At 43.4% G+C, this 26,307-nt stretch overlaps 1 protein-coding gene and 1 pseudogene across 1 annotated transcript; one reads left to right on the forward strand and one right to left on the reverse strand.

Moving 5' to 3' along the window:
- Positions 1-1,672: 1,672 nt before the first annotated feature.
- On the forward strand, positions 1,673-5,484 carry LOC148021073 (Regulator of chromosome condensation (RCC1) family protein). Its single transcript, XM_087698925.1, has 6 exons — positions 1,673-2,291; positions 3,047-3,262; positions 3,349-3,459; positions 3,707-4,075; positions 4,734-4,841; positions 4,912-5,484. Exons 1-6 carry the CDS (start codon positions 1,938-1,940, stop codon positions 5,224-5,226), a joined length of 1,473 nt encoding a protein of 490 aa, XP_087555051.1. The 5' UTR covers positions 1,673-1,937; the 3' UTR covers positions 5,227-5,484.
- A 4,685-nt stretch (positions 5,485-10,169) lies between these two features.
- LOC148021074 (uncharacterized) lies at positions 10,170-25,927 on the reverse strand (annotated as a pseudogene).
- Between the last annotated feature and the right edge of the window lie 380 nt (positions 25,928-26,307).

Raw genomic sequence — 26,307 nt, forward strand, 5'->3', positions numbered from 1 at the left:
TGAGTTTAGAGTGCGCACTCGTGATAAATTAAGGTTAGGATTGATTTCTAACGAGTTGATTTATTTATGTAGCTGAAGACTGCTAGGTATTCACTTTTGTCGGTTTAATTATATTATTTTACTAACGATTGTGAATCCTTCAGTTGATGTGTAGAGATAGTAGCATTAGCGGAGGAAAGCATTGGAGGATAGCGTGTATTCGAGTTATCACTTATATTTTGATGGGCACATACCTTAGGCATGGCGCCTATATTTTGTCACGCCTATTTATTAAGGCGTTGGATATTTATTTATTATTTTGTATGCGCATGGGCGCACGATTATGATATTTGTATTTGAACATTGTATTGGGTATGCCTGACTCTTTGGGCGCCCGCCCATTAGCTTTATTTCTATTTTGTGCTAAAGCAAACTCAAAAGCCAAAAGCGTGCTATTTTGTAATTTGGGCTATTATTTGAGCTTGAAGATGATTAATACATAAAATACATGCTTTGTGGAGCGCTCACATAAGGCATGGGGGGAGATTGCACCCAATTGGTCTCTTGTTCATGTTGTGCATGCTTTCTACCTTGAGTTTTGTGCAAAAAGTAGAGTTCTTTTGTTCTTGGAGACCTTAAGGCGCTCACTATGCGAGCATACAGCATCCGATCTGTGCACCACAAATAAAGAATGTTGGTGTAACTTCCATTGGAACTGAACTTGTGGTGACAAGGGGGACAAGGTTTCTTGGAGATATATTATGGTATTAGTGCATAACAATTTACACTCTTTGTTGAGAAAGCTAACGATGGATATCTTTGATATGTATGTGATACACATGGACAAGAAGTCCATGTTCTTTAGACTCGAGCTCTTGGAGATAAGGATGCAACTACCAATCTAAACTCTTGGGAGAGTTGTATATCTATGGGTAGACAATTTGTTGGCAATATTATATTATCCTTGTATTTGCAATTCAAATATGTAAAAATCTTTGAAGCAGTAAAAGTATTTAGTCCAAAAGCCTACCCTATAGAGCACAAGGCAATGTTTGCTATGGGAAGGACATGGATGCCTATTCTTTTAGAGAAATTTGGGGGCTTAGTTGATATGAATGCACGTAATTTGCAGTATGAGGATTTCTTGATTAGATTGAAAGGAACTTGTCTAGGCATGAGTATGCATGAGGCATGGACAATATGTGGAGTTGATGAGCATTGGGAGCAATTATATAGAGAAATGAAGAAATTTTAGTGTGCATGTCTAGTGATTGCTGCAAGTATAGTGGATTGTCAGAGGGGACTGTCTCAAATGAATAGAATTAAGTCTCTTTAGAGAAACCGCTCGTGTTTAGAGACATTGAATATGTTGAGGTTTCTATCTTATAATGTTGAGAGAAATTCTCGTTTAGTGGATTGGGATGCCATGTATCTTGTGTGGGATGGCTTGAAAGAGCATTGCAATCCCAATGTGATGACAACTATAAGAAAGAGCTTTCTATCTTCTCGTTTTTGATGATGGTCTATGAAACTTATCTTGCGATATAACAAAGAATCTCCTCTTTGCTTCCAATTATGATATATTTGAAGCCTTAAAACATGGATTGTTCATTTAGTTTAGTGAGTTTTAAGAATTTTGTTATGTAATAATTTTTTCAATGTTAAGAAAGGCATTCCCACATGGCTACGCTCGAGAAGGGCATTGGAAAAATGAAGGCGCCTTGAGTAGCACGTTTAGGTTGACTGATGCATGCAGCATTTGCCATTGTATGGCACGTTCAGGATGGATAGAGAGAGAGAGAGAGAGAGAGAGAGAGAGAGAGAGAGATTGGTTATGTAGACGGGATCTGTGGTTCATCCAATCGAAGGATTCGATCTAAAGACTGAATTCAATTAACCTGCGTCAAACACAGAGAGAGAGAGAGAGAGAGAGAGAGAGAGAGAGAGAGAGTCTGTGTATGATGGACGAAGACAGCAGCTGCCCTTCTTCTTCATCCCCGTTCCAAGAACTCCCCCCCCACCTGCTGCACAAGATCCTGAGGAGGAGCAACCTTCTGGCAGCGGATTTGGCACATGTGGAGGCTTGCTGCTATGCCTTCAGGGCGCCCCATGGCTTCCTGCCCCTGCGATTCAAGTCCGTACCAGAGATCGCAGCCCTTGACCTGTGCCGCGCGCATCCCATTTTCTCAGCTATGCCCGCCCGACAACAGGCGCGACTCCTCTGGCGATGCCTTGGTAGCTGGAAGCTTCTGCTGAGATTCTTGCAATCAACAGAGCAGGCTCATGGCTCTGTTCAAACTCCAAATGGGAAGGTAGGATGCCACTCATGCTTTTTTTTCTTTCTTTTTCTTTGGGCTATTATCGCAAGAAGTTTTAAACAAATTCCCGGTATAATTCCCACACTGCGAAATTATGACAACATCACAAGCTTCTACGAGGGAGGGACCACACACCTAGCTAGGTAAGGTCTGCGAAACTGATCATCCATGTAGTACAATCACACAGTGATCACGGAAAGCTGAGGTTTAGGGTCAAGCAAAGTAGCAGAACTGAAAAAAGAAACACCTTGACATTTTAAAGAGAAGGTTTTAGAACTGATAAGACCAAGTCCATACTCACTTATGTCTTGCTGAAATGTCATTCAAACCTGCCAATATTTGGGTTGAAGGTTTAATATTTTGGAGAAGACTTGAACTTTGAAAGATGCCGCAAGGATGCATCCAAGGTTTGGACTCAGGCACCAAATGTACACACCCGTACACTCAGATCACTTGGGCTACAACCCCATTGGCAAGTTGAAGGTTTTTGTATCAGCTCTCCAAAAAGTGTTCTATGGACAATGCAATCACACTTGGGGGTTATACAGAATGTACTAAACTATCTGTGTGAACGTGTGTGCATATAGATTCTGTACTAATGTAGTGGATATGTGTGCATGTATTCCTGTTGTCCTTCTTAACTCTCATGCTCGTTCTCTTTGAAGCTAATTCGCATAGATGCATTACAGCATAAAATGAAGATCACTTTCTCCATCCAATGACTCTCTTTTTTTGGTTACTTTTAACAGATTCAAGTTGCCGCTGGAAAATATCATACCTTACTCTGTTTTGGAGGCAACAAGCTATATTTCTGTGGCCACAATCACCCTGTCTTGTCAGAGCATCAGTCAGATGGTTCTGGCGTACAGAGAAGGTTCCTGCCTATGCATTTGCCACTAGGTGTGTCGATTGCTCAAGTTGCAAGTTCTCATTTGCACACAGCTTTCGTTACAAAGAGTGGGGAGGTAACCTTATATTGCAGTAATACCTCTTCCAATGCAATTTTATCCAGAGGCCACATAGTATCAAATCAATGTATTGTCTCTCACAGCTGTTCACATTTGGAGACAACTCTTCTGGCTGTTGTGGCACAGGAGAAAATGAACAGACCCTTACCAAACCTGTGCTCGTTGAAGCATTGACAGGAATACCTTGCAAGCAGGTTGAATAATATGACCTTTGTGTACACTTTGGCTTTTATTAGCTTTATGAATGTGTTGTCTGCAATCTGGGGACAATCAATACATCAGAGATCTTTTTGAATGTAGTCTCCTAGTTATTTGTCCATAGTAGAGCCACTTCCTATGAGAGCTTTTCTGAATATGCCACTTTTCTGTTCTGAATTTCATGAATTTAATAATAGAAGGAATGTTTTTGATGGCTCATCAATGCTGTGCAACTGCCTGTAGGCTGCAACTGGATTCAAATTCACTGTTGTGCTCACAAGCTCGGGGCATGTCTACACGTGTGGAGTAAATCTCTTTGGCCAATTAGGGCATGGGGATGTAGTAGAGAGACACATACCTACAAAAATCAGTAGCCCCAGTGACTTACCATTGTTTGTTGAAGTATCTGCTGGTAACAATCACAGCCTTGCTGTAACCCAAGATGGTGCAGTGTATTCCTGGGGTTATGGTTCGAATTTATCTCTTGGCCATGGCGAAGTTTCTGCTGAGTTCCAGCCACGCCTCATCAGGGAATTTCAAAATCGGGAATGCTACATACTTCATGTTGCAGCTGGAGATGAGCATTCTGTGGCAGTGGACGCCAATGGCCAGGTCTCTTCTTGCATTGCAATCTTCTTTTTAATTTCATTGTTACCTTTTTGTGGTCAATGCAGCTGCATGGAACAATAAGCACAAGCAAGCTTGTTCATATCTGATAGTAGACTCTCAAAGATGTTTGTTGTGCTGAGGCGATTCACCTAGTTTATGAGTGTTGAGATGGTCACAATTTAACCAAGTATAGCTTTCGATGGGGTTTCATATCAACAGTGACTGTGAAGTCTATTAGCAGAGACCACAGTTGTAATGCTGATACTGAAACTTTATGGGTCAGCCATACTCATTTTCTGAAAATTTCTCTACAATTATTTTGAAGTGATTGTGCTTCATCCACCACTCTTCCTTCACTAGCAGTTATAGGTGCCTGTACTGTTATGCACCAACCCAAACTGAATGGCTAGTCAGGGGGGACTTCATAACCATGTCATTTGAAAAGGATTTGGACATGTAAGAGCCTAGAAGTATGGTCTTTCTCCTCAAATTGCTATCTGATCTCTTTTTAATTTATTAAAAGCCTTCCAGGATTTTATTACTTACCAGGATTTCACTACTGATAAAGTAGGAAGATTGATTTTCCACACCAGTATTCTATGTTGTCCAACTTGTGCCTAACAATGCTGATAACTAAAAATTCTGCATCGGCTTTTGCCAGGTTTACACATGGGGGAAAGGCTATTGTGGAGCACTTGGACAAGGGGATGAGATGGACAGATCTATTCCAGAACTAGTAGAGCATATCAAGCATGTTCGTGCAATTCAGGTTTGTACTTACATAATTTACATGCAGGTTTTGTACTTATTGCATAAGTCTAATGAGCGAGGGCATGCAGGTGTGTGCAAAGAAGAGGAAGACTTTTGTGCTCAGTGATACTGGTGACGTATATGCTTTTGGGTGGATGAGTTTTGGGAGCTTAGGTGTTTCAGGCAAGGGAAATTCAGACAAGATTTTCAGGCCAACTGTTGTGGAAGCATTGAGCAGCTATCACATAGCCCAAGTTAGTACTGGTTTATACCACACTATGTTCATAACCAACAAAGGGATTGCACTAGGATGTGGAGACAATGAAAGAGGGCAGCTTGGAGTGGGCAACATTATGAGTTGTCCTTTACCTGTGGAAATTGATGTGACAGAGGTCATTGTATGATAGTATAATTTCAAAGAGGCCATGTCATACTGAATGCCTGAGAGAGGGTGATGATATTACTGACTTTTATTAGTTACCCTTACCTGTGGAAATTTGTGTGAAAGAGGTCAATTGCATCATGGATTCAGTTGGATAACTGAATGAGGTCATAGCATCACACTCAGTCTCATTCATGGAAGATTCAAATTTGTAACTTTGTTGTTGAATTATAAATCTGTGAATTTTGGCTTTGTAACTGCTACATTGAACTGATATTGCTTAAAATGTCAGACGTTTTTATAAAAAATAACGTGCGTGTATATATTTCGATGTGAATGGATATGTTTCCGTAAAGTAAAAGGATATACAGCATATGATAATGCATCAAGGCCCTAGGCCAAAACACAAGCCTACAGCTTTTTGCAAAACGACTTGTAAATCCAATGGCTAGTTGATATCTTTCTCAAAAAGGCAAGCAGTTGGTATCTAAGGCCAGGGATATCATCAGGAGTGCGGCGTCTTCCTGCAGCAGAGTGGTTTCTAGTGTGCTTAAGAGTCACAGCTCTCAGTGTTAAGCAGCATCAAGGTAGACTCATCCTTCCCCTCCTGATCTACAAATAGAGCTGTTTCAATGGAGATAGAGTTGTTTAAGTTGGCCTCTTATACAGCTGCCCTCTGGTAGGGAGCTTATTAATAGTCACTCTCCACAAGAGGATATTGAACTTGTTAGACTTTGTCACCTTCTAGGCTTGCTTAAGCTGTCTTTTCCAGGTTGACAATCGGGAGAGGGGGAATTTGCTTTTGCCACAAAGACCATGTTTGTATGACTACTTGAGTTGAGTGAATCTTATCTATTTGCTCTCAGGATGAATTTCTAAAAGGGAGTATGGATGTCCCCTCCTGTATATTGGCAGTTGCATCAAAAGAACCTTAGGTTGCTGTCACGTGCACTTGGAGGGCTTCAAACTGCCATTACTTATTGTAGGACTGGCCTTTGGTGGTTGCGAATTACATTAATAGCATCTCCTTGCTCTCTAATAGCCTTCTCTTTGACAATGGTTGGAATAGACTTTTACCAATTCCCAAAAACGTTTTCTCCATTATATGTGCAAGTTTTGCGAAGTGGTAGCTTTCTAATTCTTTTTTTAAGCATTATCTATCTTATTAAATTAATGTTTAAATATTACTAAAGATTAAAATTTAGTAATTATTTTAGTGTCAAGATAAATAATTCAATCATCCAATGATTAAATTGATCAGGCTAATTTGTTTTCCATGTATCTATGAGTAGTTACTAGTTTTTATATTGGTAGTAATTAGTTAATTAATTAGTTAATATCTAGTATCTACTTGTGGTTCTACCTTAGACTCTCCTAGGCAATTTTCTACTTGTGGTTCTACTCTCTTAGGCAATTTGAATCTTATGAGGATTATGTTGCAAAGCATATCATTCCTTGTCGAACATGCAAAGGCGATCATTTTGGCCTTAGTCAAATTATTTTGATATATGCTCATTGTTTTGTCAAAAGAATGATTTCCTACCTCAAGATAAAGATAGCATATTAGAGAATTTTAGTGGTCAAAAGGAGGAAAAATAAGAGGAGAGAGAAGTAGCACGTCCAATAGGATGGAGGTCAACATTACGTCGGATTTTCTAAAAAATTACTCACAAAATAGAGAAAAATACCCTAAAACATTTTTTGTTCAAGGAGAATACCCTCTAAATGTTACTATCTATGGACAAGAAGAAGACTTGGAAAGATTCTGGAGGTAGGTTTGGGGAGGTTTTGGGAGGGAGGTTTTTCAAAAAATCCCCGCCTTCTCCTAGCTACCAAAACCTTTTCCTCCTAGAGTTCTCTATATTCTTTCTTTGTTGTCAATCTCTAATGGCTTCCCACCCTCATAATCTAAGTTCTTGATATTCTGTAGTGGTCGCAAACAATGATACTTCCTTGCCTCGTAGACTTTCAACTTTTATCTTCTCTATCTTGGTTCCCATTACCCTTGATGGGAATACATGGATAGAAGTTCTCATCTCTAAGGGATATTGGGTGCTCATGCAGCCACGATGAGGAAAGCGCAAGCATGAGGGAAGTGTTTATAAATGGGCATGGAAGGGATGTGCGGTGGACTTTAAAATTACACATGGCAAAACAATTGTGAAGGAGGTGCTTGTGCAACACGCCTACATGCACCATCCGATTGTAATGGCACCTGGATATGAGACAAGGCTTCCACCTCACAGGCTTTGGCTTACCCTCTTGGTTTTTATGTATCGTTATTGTTATTGCTTCAAACGTTTATTGTATTCTGTGTGAGAATATCGTGTGTCATTGTTTCAGACATTTATCCTTCATCCTATGAGGAGTGGCATCCCATTGAGTGCATTGTAGGAGTCATCCATGTGCTTCATGGACATTTTGGATAGTTATAGTATGAGGGAAGGATTGGGGGGAGCCTTGAAAATGAAGGCCTATTCTTTTATGATCATTTTTACCAACTTCAAGACCAGTCTCACACAAAAGGTTACCTCTAAGCACTCCCTTTAGATGCAGACAAGAACAGATTAGCATGGCTAGTTCCTGATTGCTTTGGAGTAGAGTGCACACGAAGCAAGATATACAGAGATGTGCAACAATCTTTACGGGCTACCATTCCAATGAAATTAGTGAAGATCATGCTATCTTTGCTTGTCAACATTTTTATGGAATTGTTATGGGAGTTTGATGTTAACATTACCAGACAATGCTAATTTGCACGTGAATGGACAACAAATTACTGGCAAAGATACTGCGGAGCCAATGGTTCATGAAACATGTGGGACATGTACACTGTCGCATTGTCCTTGACACAGTTGTGGGGGAAAGTACATGATCACAACCCAGACTTTTATACTATCATTCTGGTATTGTCGGAAGCACTATCTCAATGGAGTGCTTGTGCCAATGAACCAGGAGGCTGCAAGCTTGCAAGCTAACCATGTTATAGACATTGAGGTGGTAGATGAGGCCTTATCTCCATTGACCATTATAAGCATAAGAGAGGAATGTGCTTTGGTCGAGCTTTGCAAAGACATCAACGATGAGGCACCCAATATGCTACCATAAGACTTCTACTTCGTACACAATAGAAAGTGTGTATTGAAAAGAAGGGAATCACGGATTATGTGCAAGGACCTTCAAGGTAGAGTTTAGGCCAAAGCTTAGTACTATCAACTTGAGCCACTCTTGTAACATGCAACCTTGTAACATGAGCTTCTCTTGCAAGATGTACCTTGTAACACACAACCCTTCTGTTAAGGGATCTTTTGTAACACACCTTTTGTTATGAAATGGATCTTTTGTAACACACAAAGCCTTTGATAATTTATGGATCATTCCTATCAATTTCCTCTCTACAATTAGTTGCATTATTGTTTTAGTGTATTTTTGAGTGCAAAGATGGTGTAATCGACATGATGTAATTGACACAACAAGCTGTATCTTGTAACACACAACCCTTCTTAAGGGATGGGTCTTTTATAACACACAACCCTTTTGTTAAGAATTGGTTCTTGTGTCTAACAGTGCTTGCCTCTGAGGAATACAAAGATAATGTAATGTAGACATTTTCTTAAATCCACAAGATATCAAAGAAGATACAACACAATACACTGTCCAAAAGTCTTTAACAATCAAAGAATAATGTGTTTTCACATTATATCATTCGACCATACATATTCAGTAGCACATCTTGGAAACCGATACATATTATAGCTATAGCGTCAAATTAAGAGTCATAGCATGGGAGAAGGTGGACTTGATGACAACTTCATCCTCTTTGGGGAGTGCTCTTGATCATTCTCATCTTCCACCTCCGACATCAACATCACTGTGGAGGGGCCTTCATCAAGTTGCGGCAGTGCACCTCTGCATAGCCTTGTTTTCTTTTCCCTCATGAATCTTCTCTTCCCATATGGATGTAGATCCTCAACTTGTGTCATCCCCGCTACAATAGCTTGACCCACATATGACAAATAATATGGCATTCGAAGCGCCTGGCATCCATATCCTATACCAAAAACTTGCAAAGCAAATTTCTTTGCTACTACCAATATCACCTTCTCGGCATTGGTTGCCATAGGATGGCCACCCAAATACCTCAAAACTACCTTCAGTGCAAAAAGAGGTAGCTGCACCACATTGTCTGGAGAGAAATCCTTGTGAAATATTATGATTTGTCAAGAAACAAGAAAAGAAAAAGATGCTTGCAAGGAAACATTGCCAAATAATATGTATATAGATATTTGTCTCTCAGTTGTGTATATGTACATGTGTACATATGACTTGTTACCTTTTTATGATTGAAATATCCAACATAGTGGGCCAGCCCGGAATCCTTTCTGGTCTCTTTTGAATTGGAGGAAGATGAGGATGCATTGCCTACCGACTTGCTTCCTCAGGCTCTTTTAATGAACTCGTCTTTGCAAGCGAGAAGCTGGAAATCAAACATATCAAAATTGAAAAATGCCATAGCAATAGCAACCACTTAACACTAAGAACAAAAGGAACATGCACTACCAGATGATTCTCATCATTTTCTAGCATTCTTCTTGACCATAGCAAGATTGTCCCCCCAATGTCTGGCATTGCTTCTCTCTCTTGGATCCTGCCCATGTCCAACACTCCTAAATGCTTTGCAGCTTGAGCAATCTCTATCTCAGGGGGAAATTGGCTCTCTTGTCTTAGCCTCCTCAAAAAATGTGTGAGTAGTTGTTTTTGTGTCCTGTAATCCCCCTCCTTGACTTCTGAGTCAGCCAAGAAATATTTATATTCTTCATCTGCAATGAAACCAATATCGACATCGCTGAATTTAGCTAATGCCGTAAGATAGTAGTCCTCACACATATTTAGTTGCTGCATAATGTCCACTAAAAGAATAAACTCTTCATTTTCTAGGCCCATCTTGAAGCTCGACATACATGATCAAGGAATGCCTTGAGGCTCGTCCTCCATCTCTTTACCCTTCCCTAGGGCATCCACATTGAATCCTAGCACCACAGGGTAGCTAGGTGCCAAGGCTCGCTCTTCCTCTAAGTCAATGGGCATCTCTTCATTATAATCCTCATCCTTTGCTAGGCTGAACGCCCTCAGAGGTGGACGGGAGCCTGTGCTTCTGGGTCATCTCGAAGTTGAAGGTGCAAAAAACACAAAAACCCGTACTTATACTGAACAAATCCAAATTTCTTCAAATGTAAGGGACAACTGTCTAGGCACACTATGCCACACAAGGGGATCTTCTCCAAATCCCTTCTAAGCTTTCTTGCACTTGCTCTATCTGATGACGAAATCCTTGGATGGACATAAGTCACTTCATCCAACACAACAACACTCGCCGCAGTTAGACTTTTGAAGTCACGTTCATAGTCCTCAAAGGCATTGAATGCTAGCACCTGCTTTAATGGAAAATCTGCCATAAACATACAAGAGAGCTCATGTGTGTTAGCAGTCATGTTTGTCATGCTTTGTCATCTCCTGCCTGTGAGCCTCAGTCTGAGTTAGACGAGGACTTTAGGAGTTCTGATTTGTCTATCACTTGTTTTGACGGAGGAGGTAGCTCATTCTAGAGCACTCAGTTTATTGCATTTCAGTGGGGATTTTATGTGCATTGGTGCACACTCCGACTCCGTCATCTTCCTCCGTCTTCAGTACTGCCGTCATCATCATCCTGATCTGGTGCCCTCACTGACGCTTCGGGCTGTATGCAGGGACTGATCAGTCCACAGTTTTGTATTCAGCATTCATTACAGTTAGTGCAGATTTTCTTCCTTCATTTTCTGCTCTCTCTCTCTCTCTCTCCCCCCCCCTGTGTTTGTGTTTCTTCTTCCGTTGTGCACTCTCACATGGTATCAGAGCCTAACTGAGAGCATAGAGGAGAGCTTCCATTGCAGAGGAGGACACCATCAAGTGCAGCATTTCTTCCCTCCTTTCTAGCCCTTGGCGGTGCTGTCCAGGCTGAAACGCAGCCTTCCATACCTGTGTTTTGTTGTTTTGTAGCATTAGGAGGAGTAGGCGACAGTTTTCTAGGTGTTTGCAGCCTACGTTTGCATCAAACACAAGCAACATGAGGTGGTCAACATCAGCAGAGGAGAAGGCGTCATCATCTGGAGCATAGGCGATAGTTTTTTTCTTCAAGCGGCAGCATTTTCTCTCTCCTCTTGCAGGCGACAGCATCTTCTGGGTCTTTTTTGACATAGGCGGCTCCATCTTGACTGTCTGTTGGTTGCAGATTGTTTGGTGATTGCAGATATATACGAAGATGTCTTATCACCACTTCTTTGCTGATTCAGAGGATGAGGTCTCTATTCCTTCCTCTGAGCGACGGAGAGACTTTCATGCTAGTTCACGCGACGACCGGAGGTCACCTAGCCCATTTGACTGAGATCCCTCTATTTCCCGTTCTCTCCATGTTTCACAGAAGGCTTGTTCTACTGGCCTTCATATGCCTTCCATGGCACCCTCTATACAGGTGCCCATACTCCCTTCTTTGCCCAAAGAAGTCTGACTTGATGGTTCCAACTACTCGCTTTGGTTGTTTAAGGTGGAGTGTATCCTTGATACCTTCGATCTTTGGGAGTTTGTTGCCCACCCTATTTCCCGTCTAGTGGAGGATCCCACCATTGGATCATTGATGGATCCTGCGGCCTTATGGGATCGGCTCAACTCATGAGCTCGATCTTTCCTCTTTATGAGCTTACAAGATTCCATCCTAGTGCATGTGCGTAGGTTGCGGAAAGCAGTGGAAGTGTGGACAAAGCTTGCTTCTTTGTACAATTAGAAGACTTTTGGCCATTGGATTACTCTCGAGAAGAAATTACGAATGGTCGTTGTTGATGATTCTTCTTCTATGAAGGATCATATCAACAGGTTGGAGGACATGAGGAATGAGCTTGCATCCCTTGACAGGATGATCTCTTCCGAGGATATGGCCATGATTCTTTTGACTCAGCTGCCATCTCCCCGTTTTGATGTCTTCTACATTAGCCTTCTTACATCGAGGACCCGTAAGAAGCTTCTATGGGAGGACCTTGCCCTGCTTGTTTTGGAGCATGATGAGCGCGCCAAAGAGGTAGCCAGTGGATCCACCTCCATCAAAGCTTTTGTTGCAGGTTCGAGAGGGGGGACACAAAAGAAAGGGAAGTCACAGGCTAAAAAACAGGAGAGTTCTTTAGGTCTTGACTCCGACTCGGAGAAGCATTTAAGCCTAAATGCCCATACTGTGGGAAGGGGACACATCCAGAGGAGAAATGTTGGAAGAAGTACCCTCACCTTCGTCTAGGACCGAAGGATGGAGCTAAAACATCTGAGCCTTCTACCTCTACTCTAGCGGTTACCCATGAGTCAGTGTTTCTTCATATTGTTGACTTGGAGGAGCCTTCTTCAGTGGTTGCCTCATCTTCTAAGAGGCCTTGCTTGGTTGATAGTGGAGCTTCTAGTCATATGACTCCGTGAGGTGATTTGTTGCAGGATCTATGCCCTTCTGAGGGTTCAGTCACTGTTGGTGACATTGCTTCGGTGCCTATTTGTGGTGTTGGCACTTTGCCTTTATTTTCGGACCGCGCGTCGAGCTCCCTTTTCCAGGCTCTTTATGTTCCTGACTTGGGATTTCCACTCCTCTCAGTCTATGGCCTTACTAGGCTTGGTACCCAAGTTGTCTTCACCGAGTAGGCCGTTTGTATTGAGGATTCTTCTGCAGGGGTTGTTATTGCGATAGGTTGGTAGGAGAGCGGGCTTTATAGGCTCCATTCCCCTTCTCTTATGCAGGGACCTCTGAGGCAGTTGTCTATTGCTACACCCGTTCCCACTTGTGCACCCTCTTTTCCACAGGTTCCTTCCCATCCCCCACCCTCTCCTTTGGTGGATCCCTCGTACCCCCCATCCCTTTCAGAGGGGGACGATCTCGGTGATGCGGCTGTGGATTTCCTGGCCCCTACTGTTTTAGAGGGGGCTTCCTAGTATCGTGAGGAGTTTCTTCATCCGCAATCTTCATCGACGGACTTCATCGACCTTGGCATTCCTCTTGCCACCCCAGGATCCGTTTCTCCCTTGGCCTTCCACCACATCCAGGATCTGAGAGGGGGTGTTAGCAGTCATGTTTGTCATGCCTTGTCATCTCCTGCCTGTGAGCCTCAGTCTGAGTCGGACGAGGACTTTAGGAGCTCTGATTTGTCTATCACTTGTTTTGATGGAGGAGGTAGCTCATTCTAGAGCACTCAGTTTATTGCATTTCAGTGGGGATTTTATATGCATTTCCCGGGGCAGTTTCTGCATTCTTCAGCTTGCTTCACCTGCCGGACATTGTCCACCCTTTCTGGGATTTTTCTGAGCATTCTTGGCATTTTTACCATCACTAAATGCTGGTCAGACTAGCATTAAATGTTGGTCGGACAAATTTATGGCCTCAAATTTCAGGTCAGCCAGTTTTTGGGGTTTTTGGCTATTTATAGCCATTTTCCACTTGGCAGTCAGTTGTATTATCATCTTTCCTCCTTCTTTGGCAGGTGCACACTCTGACTCCGTCATCTTCCTCCATCTTCCGTGTTGCTGTCATCATCAACCTGATCGGGTTCCCTCACTGATGCTTCGGGCTGTGTATAGGGACTGATCAGTCCACAGTTTTGCATTCAACATTCATTACAGTCAGTGCAGTTTTTCTTCCTTCATTTTCTGCTTTCTCTCTCTCTCTCTCTCCCTCTGTGTTCGTGTTTCTTTTTCCGTTGCGCACTCTCACAGTGTGCTCTAAGGACGTCACTTGCTTTGTAAATTTTTTTCAAAAAGCTTGTCCTTTGGAAGCTCCTAGGAAATCTCATCATCCGAAAGAAGAACGACGTTGAGCAGGGAACTTTGGGCCATCACTTGATCACCTCCTAAAAAAGGGGCTCAAGAAAAAAGGAACCAAAGATTAGTAAAAGAATTAGGAGAATAGGAACCAAATAAAAAAAATCAAGAAAATAGAAAAAAAGGAACTTCGGACCAATGGGCCAGAATGACGCGAGTGAGGTCCAAGGTGTAACGTGTCCACCTGTTCCCTTCCAGGACACGTCTTAGCAGTCCATCAGAAAGAGAGTCTAGAAAGCTCCGCCCGGCACTCCCATGGAATGTTACGGGGTTTGCGATCTAAGACTTTCCACGTCTGCCACACGTAGCTGAAGTATTCCGGCCGTTCCCACTTAGCACCGACCTGAATCAGGGTTTCCCCTAATGTTCATTTCCCTAAACGGCAACTAGCGTCGAACCCCAAGCGAACTACTTTATGCAGAAATGCCAGGGACGAAGCGGATTCATGCTGCACTTGGTTCAAGGAGAATGGGAAACAAGAGGGATGCAAGGCTCGACCTCTCTGCCATAAGGCATAGTCCCATTCCGTTCCCCTAAAACAACATAAACCGGGATTATTGTAACTTAGACTCTAGGTCAGCGCCCTTGCTATTCATTTCCTTTGAGAAGATATCCTTGCTGTCCATTACGATTGAGAAAAGTTCCTGGCCAACCGGGACCACCCATCCGTAGGACGGACCCATGGCCACATCCACTGCACTTTCCTCAAGGTTGCTTTAGTTATCTAATTACCTACCACATTTAGTTGGACATACATCAAGCAACTTCCTTAATTAGCCCATTAGACACTGGTTCCTTCACGTAATCTTAGCACTTGACATAGAAAAACAATGTCAAACAAGTTCCTTTTCAACAGGTTATCTTATTTATCTTTGGAATACATCCATAAAGTCTAGCCAGCAGGTTAATCCATAATCCGCCCGAAGGCTATCCATAATCCACGGGGATTACTAATCCAAGACTCCGCCCGTAGACTAGTATGCGGGCCTCGAGATCCAATTTTGAGTCACATTGGCCTCTTGTGCAGGGCCTGGAAGGCGATGGATTTACGGCCAGAGCCCCCGCTGGCACCCAAGCGTCCTCCTGCTCCAACAACGGAGAGACCTCATGCAGCGGGTTCGGTCCACGTTCCCAGTGCGGCTATCAACCCCCTTGGTTAGGGTTAGGCAGACAGTCGGGGGTAACTGAAGCTGCCTCTCCCTTCAAGCCTTCAACCTGAAGCATTAAATATCTTTCCATCCTTTAGTTCCTTGAGCAAACATTGCAAACAGTGCTTTCTAAACTGTTACAAGCACAATCAATTCCAGTGGTCGTTTATTTGGCCAACTGCTAAGGAGTGAATCCTTCTCATCGAATGCTTCCAGCATTCGATCTGAGATCAATTGCGACTTGGCAAGATCCCCAAGGGTTTGTCTATTCTCCCTTTTGTCCTTGGGTTAGAGCCGTACCCTATTAACCCAACTTAACCAATACCTTAGGTTTTATTAATAGTAAATCATGGCGACCATGTCGCTTCAAATTATTGATTGGTCCTTTGCTTCCAAGCAAATACCTAGTTCCCTTATCTTGGAAAAATTTCCCCCCAAGAAAGGTGCTATAGCAGGACGGCTACTCATACTCTTGCAAGTTAAACTTGCGCAAGAATCTGCCAATCTCATTCCAAGGAATTGACAACTCTCTTGTGATCAAACCACAAGATCATGTGATGTTGCAACTTGTTGCACAAGTGTCGCATCTATTCCATGGGATCATTTCACCCATCGAACGGCATCTTTTGGTCACGAAATCATGATTAGACAAGAAGCAGGGTTTAGGGTGTCTTCTTATCCAACCCATTCCCAATTGCACTAGGCCGACAACGTTTGGTCCTAGGGGTTTCATCTCAATCCAAGTTTCAACATTTGATCGAGTGATCCTTAGGGTAGAAACCCTAGATCGTTCCTCACAAGAGTGTCCAATTGTCCCTACATTTCGTGAATGTGGGTAGGACCTTTGGGCATGGGGGTTTCGACTTGGCAACAAGTGCAAAACTAGGTCAAGTCCTCAACGTGCTAAACCCTAGTTAGCACTTGGAGTATTTTATTGTATCCATTTAACCATCCTATGCGAATCCTTTGCGGTTTAGTATAACAAATCGTGATCCGATCGGCCTTGAGACTCGATATGCAAAGAGGCACGGTCTCACTACATTGATCTACCGATTGTATAGATGCGGTGGCCCTGTAAGTCACTCATCTTTCTTGTCCGTAGTTACCATGTTTAATTAGAATGCATTATTGTATGGTGGACTGATGTATAGTTGTTTCTTTATTTGCAGAGTCCATTCGATGCTCCTTTGCAGTGGGATGAGCTTTCGGATAGGGAGGATGTATAGCTCGCTCTTGGATCCCTGGAGCTCACACACCCTTCTTTCTTGGTCGCCTGATATGTGTACACATTTTCTATGTAGTAGTGATATCTTGCCATGATTCTACCAGTCGCTTTCATTATGCGATCATGTATTTATTTCATGTATCAATGTTATGATTTAAGTACACTTTGTCTTTATTTACACGAGCATTATACATAGTGCATAAACTATTTTGTATGGCCCAAATAAAGCACCATAAAATTTTTTCTTCCCTGTTATTATCGCTATTAGCGTCACAAATTTACTTGCACGGGTCATTATTGGCGTCGTTATTAGCATCGCAAAGCGTCATTATCAGTGTCATTATTTGCGTCAGTATCAAATGCGATGCTGATACCAACACAAATAGCGATGCTGATAATGACTGTTCTATGGCATCACCAATAATGACACTTTTTGCGACGACGAGGATAAATTTCTTTATTTACATTTTCGTCGTTTTTAACGTCAGTATAAGGCCTATATCTTGTAGTGAGGTGTAACTTGGAATGAGCCTACTAGCGAGCATCTCACAAATTACCTATTAAATTAACCATTTTACCTCTAGATATGTTAAGGACTCCAACCATAGCTCCTACTTGTCTTCAAGAAAGCTATCACTAATTGTACTACTCCTTGCTATACTTGTACCAAGTGCATGAGTAACTAGGGTTTCAAGATTTGAAAAGAAAGCCTGATTGAAAAAAGAAAAATGACCAAAGCTTGATGCTCTGATATCAATTATAAAGAAGAGTGGCTAGAGAGAGAGAATGAGTAAGAGAGAGAGAAAGAGAGGAGGAAGAAGAGAAGAAGAGAGGCAGAGGGAGAAAGCCATGGTAGCTGAAGGAGAAGATGAAGGGTCAATTCTTTATTATTCATGGATTCCCTAAATTGAGTCTCTTATACCTTTTATACGCCAGTCAATGTGACTTGGTATCTAACCCCTAGTTCCCATGTGACTCACTACAATATATAGGCCTTATACCGACGTTAAAAGTGACGAAAATGTAAATAATAAAATTTTCCCCCGTCGTCACAAAAAGCGTCGTTATTGGCAATGCCATAGAATAGTCGGTATTAGCGTCGTTATCAGTGTCACTATTTGCATCGGTATTAGCATCGCATATATCGATGCAAATAGGACGCTGATAACAACGCTTTGCGACGCTCATCCCGCCGCAAAGGAGCATCGAACGGACTCTACAAAAAAAGAAACAACTACACATCAGTCCACCATACAATAATGCATTCTAATTAAACATGGTAACTACGGACAAGAAAGATGAGCAACTTACAGGGCCGTCGCGTCTATATAATCGATCGATCAATGCAGTGAGACCATGCCTCTCTGCATATCGAGCCTCAAGGCTGGTCAGATCGCAATTTGTAATGGAATGTTGCAAAGAAAACAAAATACTAATTGTTAGAAACATGATTGTCAGTACAAAGGATATTGCAAAAAAAAAAGCAAGCAAAATAAAAGAAAAACTTACAAAGTTCTCCAGATATGTCCTGTGGCCGCCACTCCCAAGATGATGGACCCCTCTGGTCTCTAGTCGTGCCCTTGCCGCCTCGCGCTGCTGATTCCAATGTCCTGAAGAATCTATAGCCTCCTCTCTCAGTCGGTGCCAGTCGTCCGCATCTAGCCACTTGGGCTTTGCAGCCCCACTCTTGAGTGCCTTGCGTGCGTCTGATCGTCTGTGTAACATATATGCACGCATGCAGTCCATCATCCAACCCGTAGAAAATCTATCTGCTGGCTGGAACTGAAAACTCCTCATGCAAGGATGCTACTATGTAGTCCTTTCTCCCCTTCGGTATGTTTTTCCAATGATCTAAGACGTTGTGCCGAAAAACTTGTTGGCACAACTCTCTCATGCGAGCCATCACCCTCCTCCCCTCATCATTCATGATGATGGCTCCTGATCTATTATCGACAAGATAGGCATATCCCTCTGGGGTATGTCTAAGATGGGTCCTCTCCCACCTGCGTCCACACTCCTGGGCATATCCAGGAGACCCCTGTACATCCAGTGTACCGACTAGGGTAGTATCTATCGGTGTAGCAGCCATAGGGGTGCCACCTGCAAATGGCTGAGCAAAAGCGGAGTAATTGGAGTAGACGTCCCCACAGGTGTGATAAATCATGGAGGTGATGCAACTCCAACAGAACGACGAGATGGAGACACTGCGTCCGTGCCTCCACAGCAACCACTTGAGCCACGCTCCCTGGAACCACCACAAGAGCAAGGAGTCGCACCTGTATCCCGTGCCGACCATGGGCTCACTGCCTCCGTATCTCTACAACATCCCCCTGACCCTAAAGCACTCCCTCCATCTAGCCCAAATCTAGAGTGTCGACCTCATCTATTCAAAGCTGAAGCATCTGATTGCACCAAAGTAGATCTAGTAGAGTGGCCTGACAATGTCCAAGACAGCTTCTAGTCCGCCATGTCTTTGAATCTCACCATCTGATTTGGAGACATGTGCGTGAAGATATCCTGCAACTCCTCATCGCTCATCCCTCGACTCATCCTGAAAAGGTCACCTGCACATACAAAAAATGATGTTAGCATAATCAATTTAAATCATACAAAGCACGGTAATATAAATCCTTAAAAAATGATCTCACTTAAAATGCATATCTTATGTACCCTTATAAGCGATTAGTCAACGAATTGAGTATGTGGATGCTCCAAGTATGAAGTATCTTATGGTCCCATGTCAATCTCCTGACACAACTCCACATATACTAGAAGGTCGATAGACATGTCACCACAAAAGGATGAGTCCACCTTGTTCTCAAAGAATTCTTGGACTCCTGTATTTCCATCATTGTTACCCGATGTTGGCTTCTCTACATGCTCCAACATTTTGGTGGCCTCCACTCCTTGCAATATCGACCCCTCTATTTGCATTTTGTCCTCATCTATGCTCGGAACATCACTTTGATCATATACTCTTGCACTTCGGGGAGCTGAAGGTATAACATACCACTATCGAGGTTGTCGGGGGTTTGGATAGAAGATTACCTATTCACAAACACGTACAAGAGAGATTAAACTATTGTGATATGTACCATGTCGTAATACAATCAACAAACAAATGAATTCATGCACCTGCTCACAATGGGCCGGCAACACAAAGGTGTCACGCAAATCGGTCCATTTTTTTTCGAAATCTATTTCGAGAAATGCAGATGGACCTTGTCGAACTATTGCTCTAGCTCCTTCAAGTACCACTTTGAACCACTGCACATCGAATAGTATCATGGAGAAGCTATGGTAATCCACCGTAACAATACTTTGCAAGTTCCCAAAATACTCCATCTCATCTATAATCGTGTTTGGATCCATTGCTCGTCGTCGCCTCTCCTGCTCTCGAACCTTGCCATGATACCACAGTCCATTGTAGAGCGCATCTTGTTAATACGCTCCACGTGAAAATGTCGTCCGCGCGACTAGCTACACTATATATTTTGTAATGTACATTGAAACACTCAAATTAGTTGTCGCATATAAAATATAGATACGACAAATCCTAAACACGTCATCACCTTTGGACTACATCCCCTCAAGAATTCCCACTCCTCCATTGAGACCTCCACCCCTTTGCGAGATGCTACGATCAAAGTTCCATGCAACCATCGCGTTGATATGAACCGTGGCATCTCCTCCATGCCCTGGGGATATCGAATCGGTCGATGGCACGTACTATGTCGAAATTCAGATCACGCTTTCTCTCGATCTTGCTTAGCGATCTGGTACCTGGCAAGCCACGTCTCCATAGAGGCATGATGCAACATACAAAAGCGATTCACCTTCTCCTCCATTGCAGTATCCATTCTTTTTTCTACCCCATTTCCAACCACCACATCTCCGTTCAATCTATCATCGTCCTTCAGCAACCATAGCATTTTGTTGTCTAGATCCACTGTTGGTAGCCATTGTGAAATATGCACTAGAGCCTCAGGCACCAACCAACCTTTAGCCATGCTACCTTCTGGTCGAGCTTGTTGTCGCACAAAGCCTTTCAGGGTTTTCATGAAGCACTCCAAGAAGAACATCCATCGTGTATAGACATGTCTAGCAATCTCCACTTCATCTACAAGATGCACAAGAAGGTGAATTTGTATCGTGAGCATGCTGGTAGGTATGTATTTCTCAAAGAGACAGACTATCTCCACTGCTCCCCTCCTTGCGAATTCAATAGAGGACGTCTTAAGCTCCTTCTATGAGATCCATTGCACCAAAGTCGACAACTTGTAAATGGCCCCGCGTATTTCTGGAGTAGGGCATCTTGCGATCGCAATCGGTAGTACAAACTGCCAGAAATGAGAAAGCATTATGAACAATGGCTATACTCCAAATAGCAAAATGCACACGCCAATTACAATCCATTCGTAGTACAAACCTGACATATCTTATGCCAGTCATGGGATTTTAGCCCTGATAATTGGTCGTCTTTAGAAAATGTAGACTTGAGAGAACGCATCATACCAGTTGGAGTGCGGATAGACTTGACTAGCTTCACAATGCGCTCTTCTTTAGTGGACAATACCCTAGGAGCATGAGGTAGTTGCACGCGACCATCAGCACTCGACTGCGGCCAAAGTGCCTCCATCTTGCCTACCTCCTTCAAATCCATTCGTGCCCCTATAGTGTCTCTCTTTCCTGTGATGTTGTCCCATAGCAATCTCGCCACATTCTTGGAAATATGCATGGTATCCAATAAGTGATTGATCTGTAAGTGGGTCCAATATGGCAACTCGTAGAAAATTGAGAGCCGTCGCATTCCATTTGGATGTAACTTCGCATGGACCATTTTCAGCTCGTACCAACTTGCGGCATTCATATGTGTTGGAGGTCGTCCAAGAAAACCTTCCCTGAGTTCATGACCCTCTAGCAAGAAAGTGGCGTGTCCTTGATATACCATCTTCTTCATGGTTCGTGACCTTCGGGAGTCTAACTGTGGCCCGCAAAATGGACATGCATGATAACTTGAGGTAACTAGACCTGTTCCAACACCTCTATCCAGTGAATACAAACTTGAACAAGATAAAATATAAATATTACATGTAACGTGCCCGCTCGTCAAATTGCGGGACACGTCTTAGCAGTCCATCGAGAGATATATCTAGAAGATGCCACCCGACACTCCCAAGGAATGGCATGGGGTTTGCTAACTAGGGTCTCTTGAGTTTGCCCTGCAACGGTACTTATCCGGTCGTTCCCACTAGGATTGACCTGAAGACCGGGTTCCTTGTAACTGGGTCTTCCTAACATTCCTCGTTAACATTTCTTTTGAGGAAAGCTCTCGGCTAACCGAGACCACCCTTCCGTAGGATAGACCCATTGGTCACATCCACCATGCTTTCCTTGGGGGTTGTTTTAGTCATCTAATTACCTACCACATTATGTTTGACACATAAAAGTAACTTCCTTAATTAACTCGTTAGTCATAGGTTCCTTTACATAATTTAGGGCACTGACACGAAGATAAGATAAAACAAGATCAAACACTTCCTTGTCTTATCCTAAGATTAATGTTTGTCTCCTGCCCATACAGGAGAATTAAGTGTTTCTTTCTGCCTCCGCAGAAAAATCCTTCCGTCTCCCGGCAATAAAACCTGAAGGTTTATCCTACCAAGATTTCGCCTTGTAACTAGTATCAAGGCCTCGACATTCTATCTCGAGTCACGTAGAACACTTGTGTAAGGCCCGGAGGCATTGGGATTTACGACCAGAGCCCCCACTGGCACCCAAGCGTCCTCCTATGCCAAGTAATTTCCACGGAGAGACCTCTTGCGGTGGGTTCGGTCCACATTCCCAGCGTGGATTCACAACCCCCTTGGTTAGGGTTTGGCAGTTCGCAGGGGGTAGCTAGCGCCATCCTTCCTTAATTATTCCTTTAGGAAATCAACCACCACAGCTGGAGCAACCAGCTTAAAAACAATTACTAGGGGAAACATTCCTTTTGTTTCCATGGCAATCAGTCATCTCAGACCCGGCCATGCAATCATCAATCGCACCCCACTTGGGTTAACATCCAAAATCACATTAACAAACAATTGAATGCACAATCTCTTGCTTCAAGGCATCACAATCCCATTGCATGCACAATCAGAATTTAACTAGATATATCAACACAATTGCTTAAGGGATCTACAACCTTTTCAAACCGCCAAGCATAACTTGGGTCAACAATCCATTTAGGGTTAGGTCACCAGCTTCAACTAAGCTAGGAGCGTATCCATTTGCGATAGTCCACACCAAGATTGATAAAACAATTCACAGGCAATTATACTTATTCCTAATGCACCGGATCACATGTGACTTGCGTCTATGAAAGTCTAGGGTTTTGTCTAACGATGCAAGTGTATCTCATGAACGAAAATTAACATTTCATGTGTTTCTTTTAACCATGATTGCGAAACGTGAATTCTAAATGACTATTCATGCACTGAACTGGTTAAAAAGCTATCATTTTATGTGAAGTAAGGTGATAACCTTATCATTTTATGTGTATAAAAGCTATCATTTTGTGCCTAAAGCTTGTGCGAGTTCCAAACTCTACCGCTTCGTGCATGCAACTTAGTTCTTAGAGTAAACAAAACCCTATGCACGACATCAATCCTTTCATCCCTTCCATGAGAAATAATTCCAAAATTAAATTTTAATGCTTAGAACCTGGGCTTGATTCATGTGTGCTGCATTGGTCGCTCCGCTCGCCCCTCTAGCATTACCGATGGCTTGGATGCCTACGCTTCCGGCGACATTTTTCTTAGGAGCCATTCGCCTCACGGAGATTGGGCAGTCCGGACCTTAACGGGGTTTGACACGTTCGATTGGGAAAGACCGCTGGATGGGGTTCGTTCCCGAGAGAGTGGTTTGGGTGACTTGTGGCGATTACTCTCTTCTCACTCTCTTCTTCTTCTTTTTCTCCTCTCCTCCTTCTTTCTCTCTCTCTCTCTCTGTTCTTCTTCTTCTCATGCTCTTCTTCTCTCCCTCTCCTTCTCTTCTTCTCCTTTTCTCTTATTCCTCTACTCTCTCTCTCTCTCTCCTCTTCTTTTCCTTATCTCTCATTTCTCTACTCCCACTATCTCCCTTCCTATTCTTCTTCTTTTTCTCTTTCCATCTCTCTTCCTCTTCTTTTCTACTATCTCCCTACTCTTTCTCTTTCTCCTCCACTTCTTCTTCTTTCCTCTTATTCTCCTACTCTCTCTCTTCTTTTTCTCCCTTACTCTTCTTCTTCTTCTCCTTCCCACTCTCTCTCCTTCTCTTCTTATTCTCCTCTTCTCTCTCTTCCCTCTTCTCCTACTCTCTCTCTTTCTATTCTCCTTCTTCTTCTCTCCTCCTTCTCTCCCTCTTCTCTCTCTTCTCTCCCCCTCTCCTTCTTCTTTCCTTCTCCTTCTCTCCTCCTCCTCTTCCCTCTCTCTCTTCCTTCTTTCTCTTCTCTCCTCCTTCTTTTTCTTCTCTCCTTCTCCTTCTCTCCCTCTCTTCCTCTCTTTCTCTCTCTTCCTTCTTTCTCTTCTCTCCTTCTCCTTCTCTCCCTCTCTTTCTCTCTCTTCCTTCTCCTTCTCTCCCTCTCTTTCTCCTCTTCTCTCTCTCTTCCTCCTCTTCTCTCTCTTCCTTCTCTTCTCTCTCTCCCTCCTTTCTTTTTTCCCACTACTTCCTGTTTTTTCTACCACTCCTTCTTCTCTTCTCCTTCTCCTCCTTCTCTTCTCCTACTTCTCTCCCTCTACTTCTCTCACCCACTCCTTCCTCTCTCCTTCTTCTTCACTTCTTCTCTTCTCCTTCGCCTCCTTCTCTTCTCCTTCCCTTCCTTCTCTTCTCCTCCTCTCTCTCCCTCTTCTCCTCTTCTTCTTCTTCTTCTCCTTCTCTCCCTCTACCTCTTCTCCTCTCCCTCTCCTTCTCTTCACCTCCTTTTTTGCTCACGGGGGGTGTTGACGTCACGCCCAGGTGGGGGTGGCGCCTGCTGCAGCCGGAGAGGGGGAAAGGGTTTTGTGCTTGAGCTGGAGGAGGGGCCGCTTTTTCCCAGAACAAGGGGGGGAGGATCGCTATGCTGCGGCCGACGCAGGGGGTGCTCAGCAGCTTGCGGACGCTGGAGGGGGGCCGCTGCCTCTGTGTGAGGGAGGAGGTTTTATAGGGGCGCAGCTATCCGTTGCCTCTGTGCGTGGGAGGAGGGGGAGGTTTTATAGGGGGCGCAGCTGTCCGCTGCCACCTGCAGGCTGCATGCCCCTCCAACTCCCACACGTCATCCCCTCTATCTCTCCCCGCCATGCCACGTCAGGGGGAGAGAGAGGGAGAGATAAATTTTTTTTAAATTAGGGGGGATTGTTCCCATGGAGGAGGCTAGGGGGAGCACAGGGGTCATGAGGGGGGGGGGGAGGGAGAGACATTACATTACCAACGAGAACGGAAGCCTATTTACTTGAACACTCTCCGAATCCCGCAAAGTCATGCATCGCCCACATGAGAATGGCTCGAATATTGGTGGACCGTCGACCATCGCACTTGCTCATATCTTGCATGGTGACCCCCTTCTCCCACAAAATCTTAAGCTCATCAACTAATGGACAAAGATACACGTCCATATTTTTGATTTTGTAGCAGTCGGGGACGAGTAAGCTAAGGATGAGATGTCCTTTCTTCGTAGAAAGCCATGGAGGGATATTGTAGTTGACAAGGACTATATGCCACACACTGTAAGAAGTTGAGCACAAACCGAATGGGTTCATGCCATCCATTGCAAGACCGAGCTGAAGATTCCTTGGCTCTTGGGCAAAGTCTGGGAAGGTAGAGTCAATGTGGCTCCATGCACGTGAATCCGCTGATATTCGTTGAACTCCTTTTGTGGACCCATTTTGGGCATGCCATGTTATCAAGCTCGCCATTCTTGACATACGAAATATATGGTTTATGCGGGGGATAAGCGGAAAGTGTCTAAGCACTCTTTGAGGGATGGTTTGCCCTTGCAAGTCCTGTCGATACCTGTGAGCACCACACTTTGGACATGTCTCCATAGTCTCGTATTCTCCTCAAAACAGTATGCAATCGTTGATACATGCATGGATGCTGTTGTAGTCCATACCAAGCTTTCGTAAAACATGTCGTGCATCATCACAAGACTCAAGCATGGTATTTGCAGGTGGTAATATATAATATTTCAGTAACCTAAAAAAAATCATAAAACACCTTGAAAAAGCACAAATTTTTTTAATGATAGTGCCGAAAAGAAATCAACAAAGCGTGCTTACAAGGTACCTGAACAACTCGGTCACACTCGCATCGCTCCATCCGTATTTTGCTTGCACACTTAGGAGTGTAAGCAGTGTCTTCAGGTGAGATACTTGGCACCCATCATATAATGGTATGGATGCTTCCTCTCTAAGCGGATCAAAAGTCTCGACATCCATGGGAATCAATGCATCGATCATTGCCTCCATCTCAGGCTCCAAGATTATAGGTAGGTCTGGAAGGCTGGTTGTCTCCTCTAATATTGATGGTATAGATTGGATAGTACCTTCCAAGTGGTGGATTGGCTTAGGCACTCCATCCATCGCACGCCCACAAACTCTTCTAATTGGCCGCAAAGGGTGCACTCCTCCTTGGGATGAGACGTCACCTCCCTGGATAGAAAATTTGCTAGCCACACCCAATCTTCTTGTATATGGTACTCAATTAGCTTGCGAGTACAATGCATGATTGATATTAACTTTTCTTACTGTTTGCTGAAAATCCAAGATCGTCTGATCAATGATCTCAGATTGAAACTCGCCGAAGCGTCATACTGTTCTATAGACAATTGACGTTTTCGTCTAATTGCCAGCTTGCA

Source organism: Lygodium microphyllum, chromosome 18, assembly GCF_053477565.2.
Source record: "Lygodium microphyllum isolate KBCC chromosome 18, Lygodium_microphyllum_v1.1.10, whole genome shotgun sequence".
Taxonomy (NCBI): Eukaryota; Viridiplantae; Streptophyta; class Polypodiopsida; order Schizaeales; family Lygodiaceae; genus Lygodium; species Lygodium microphyllum.

Bases quoted from the DNA above. Each gene is read 5' to 3' on its own strand.
- LOC148021073 (XM_087698925.1), top strand. From the start codon at position 1,938: ATGATGGACGAAGACAGCAGCTGCCCTTCTTCTTCATCCCCGTTCCAA. The intron at 4,076-4,733 runs GTCTCTTCTTGC...GGCTTTTGCCAG, and splicing joins CAGTGGACGCCAATGGCCAG to GTTTACACATGGGGGAAAGG. The intron at 4,842-4,911 runs GTTTGTACTTAC...GAGGGCATGCAG, and splicing joins AGCATGTTCGTGCAATTCAG to GTGTGTGCAAAGAAGAGGAA.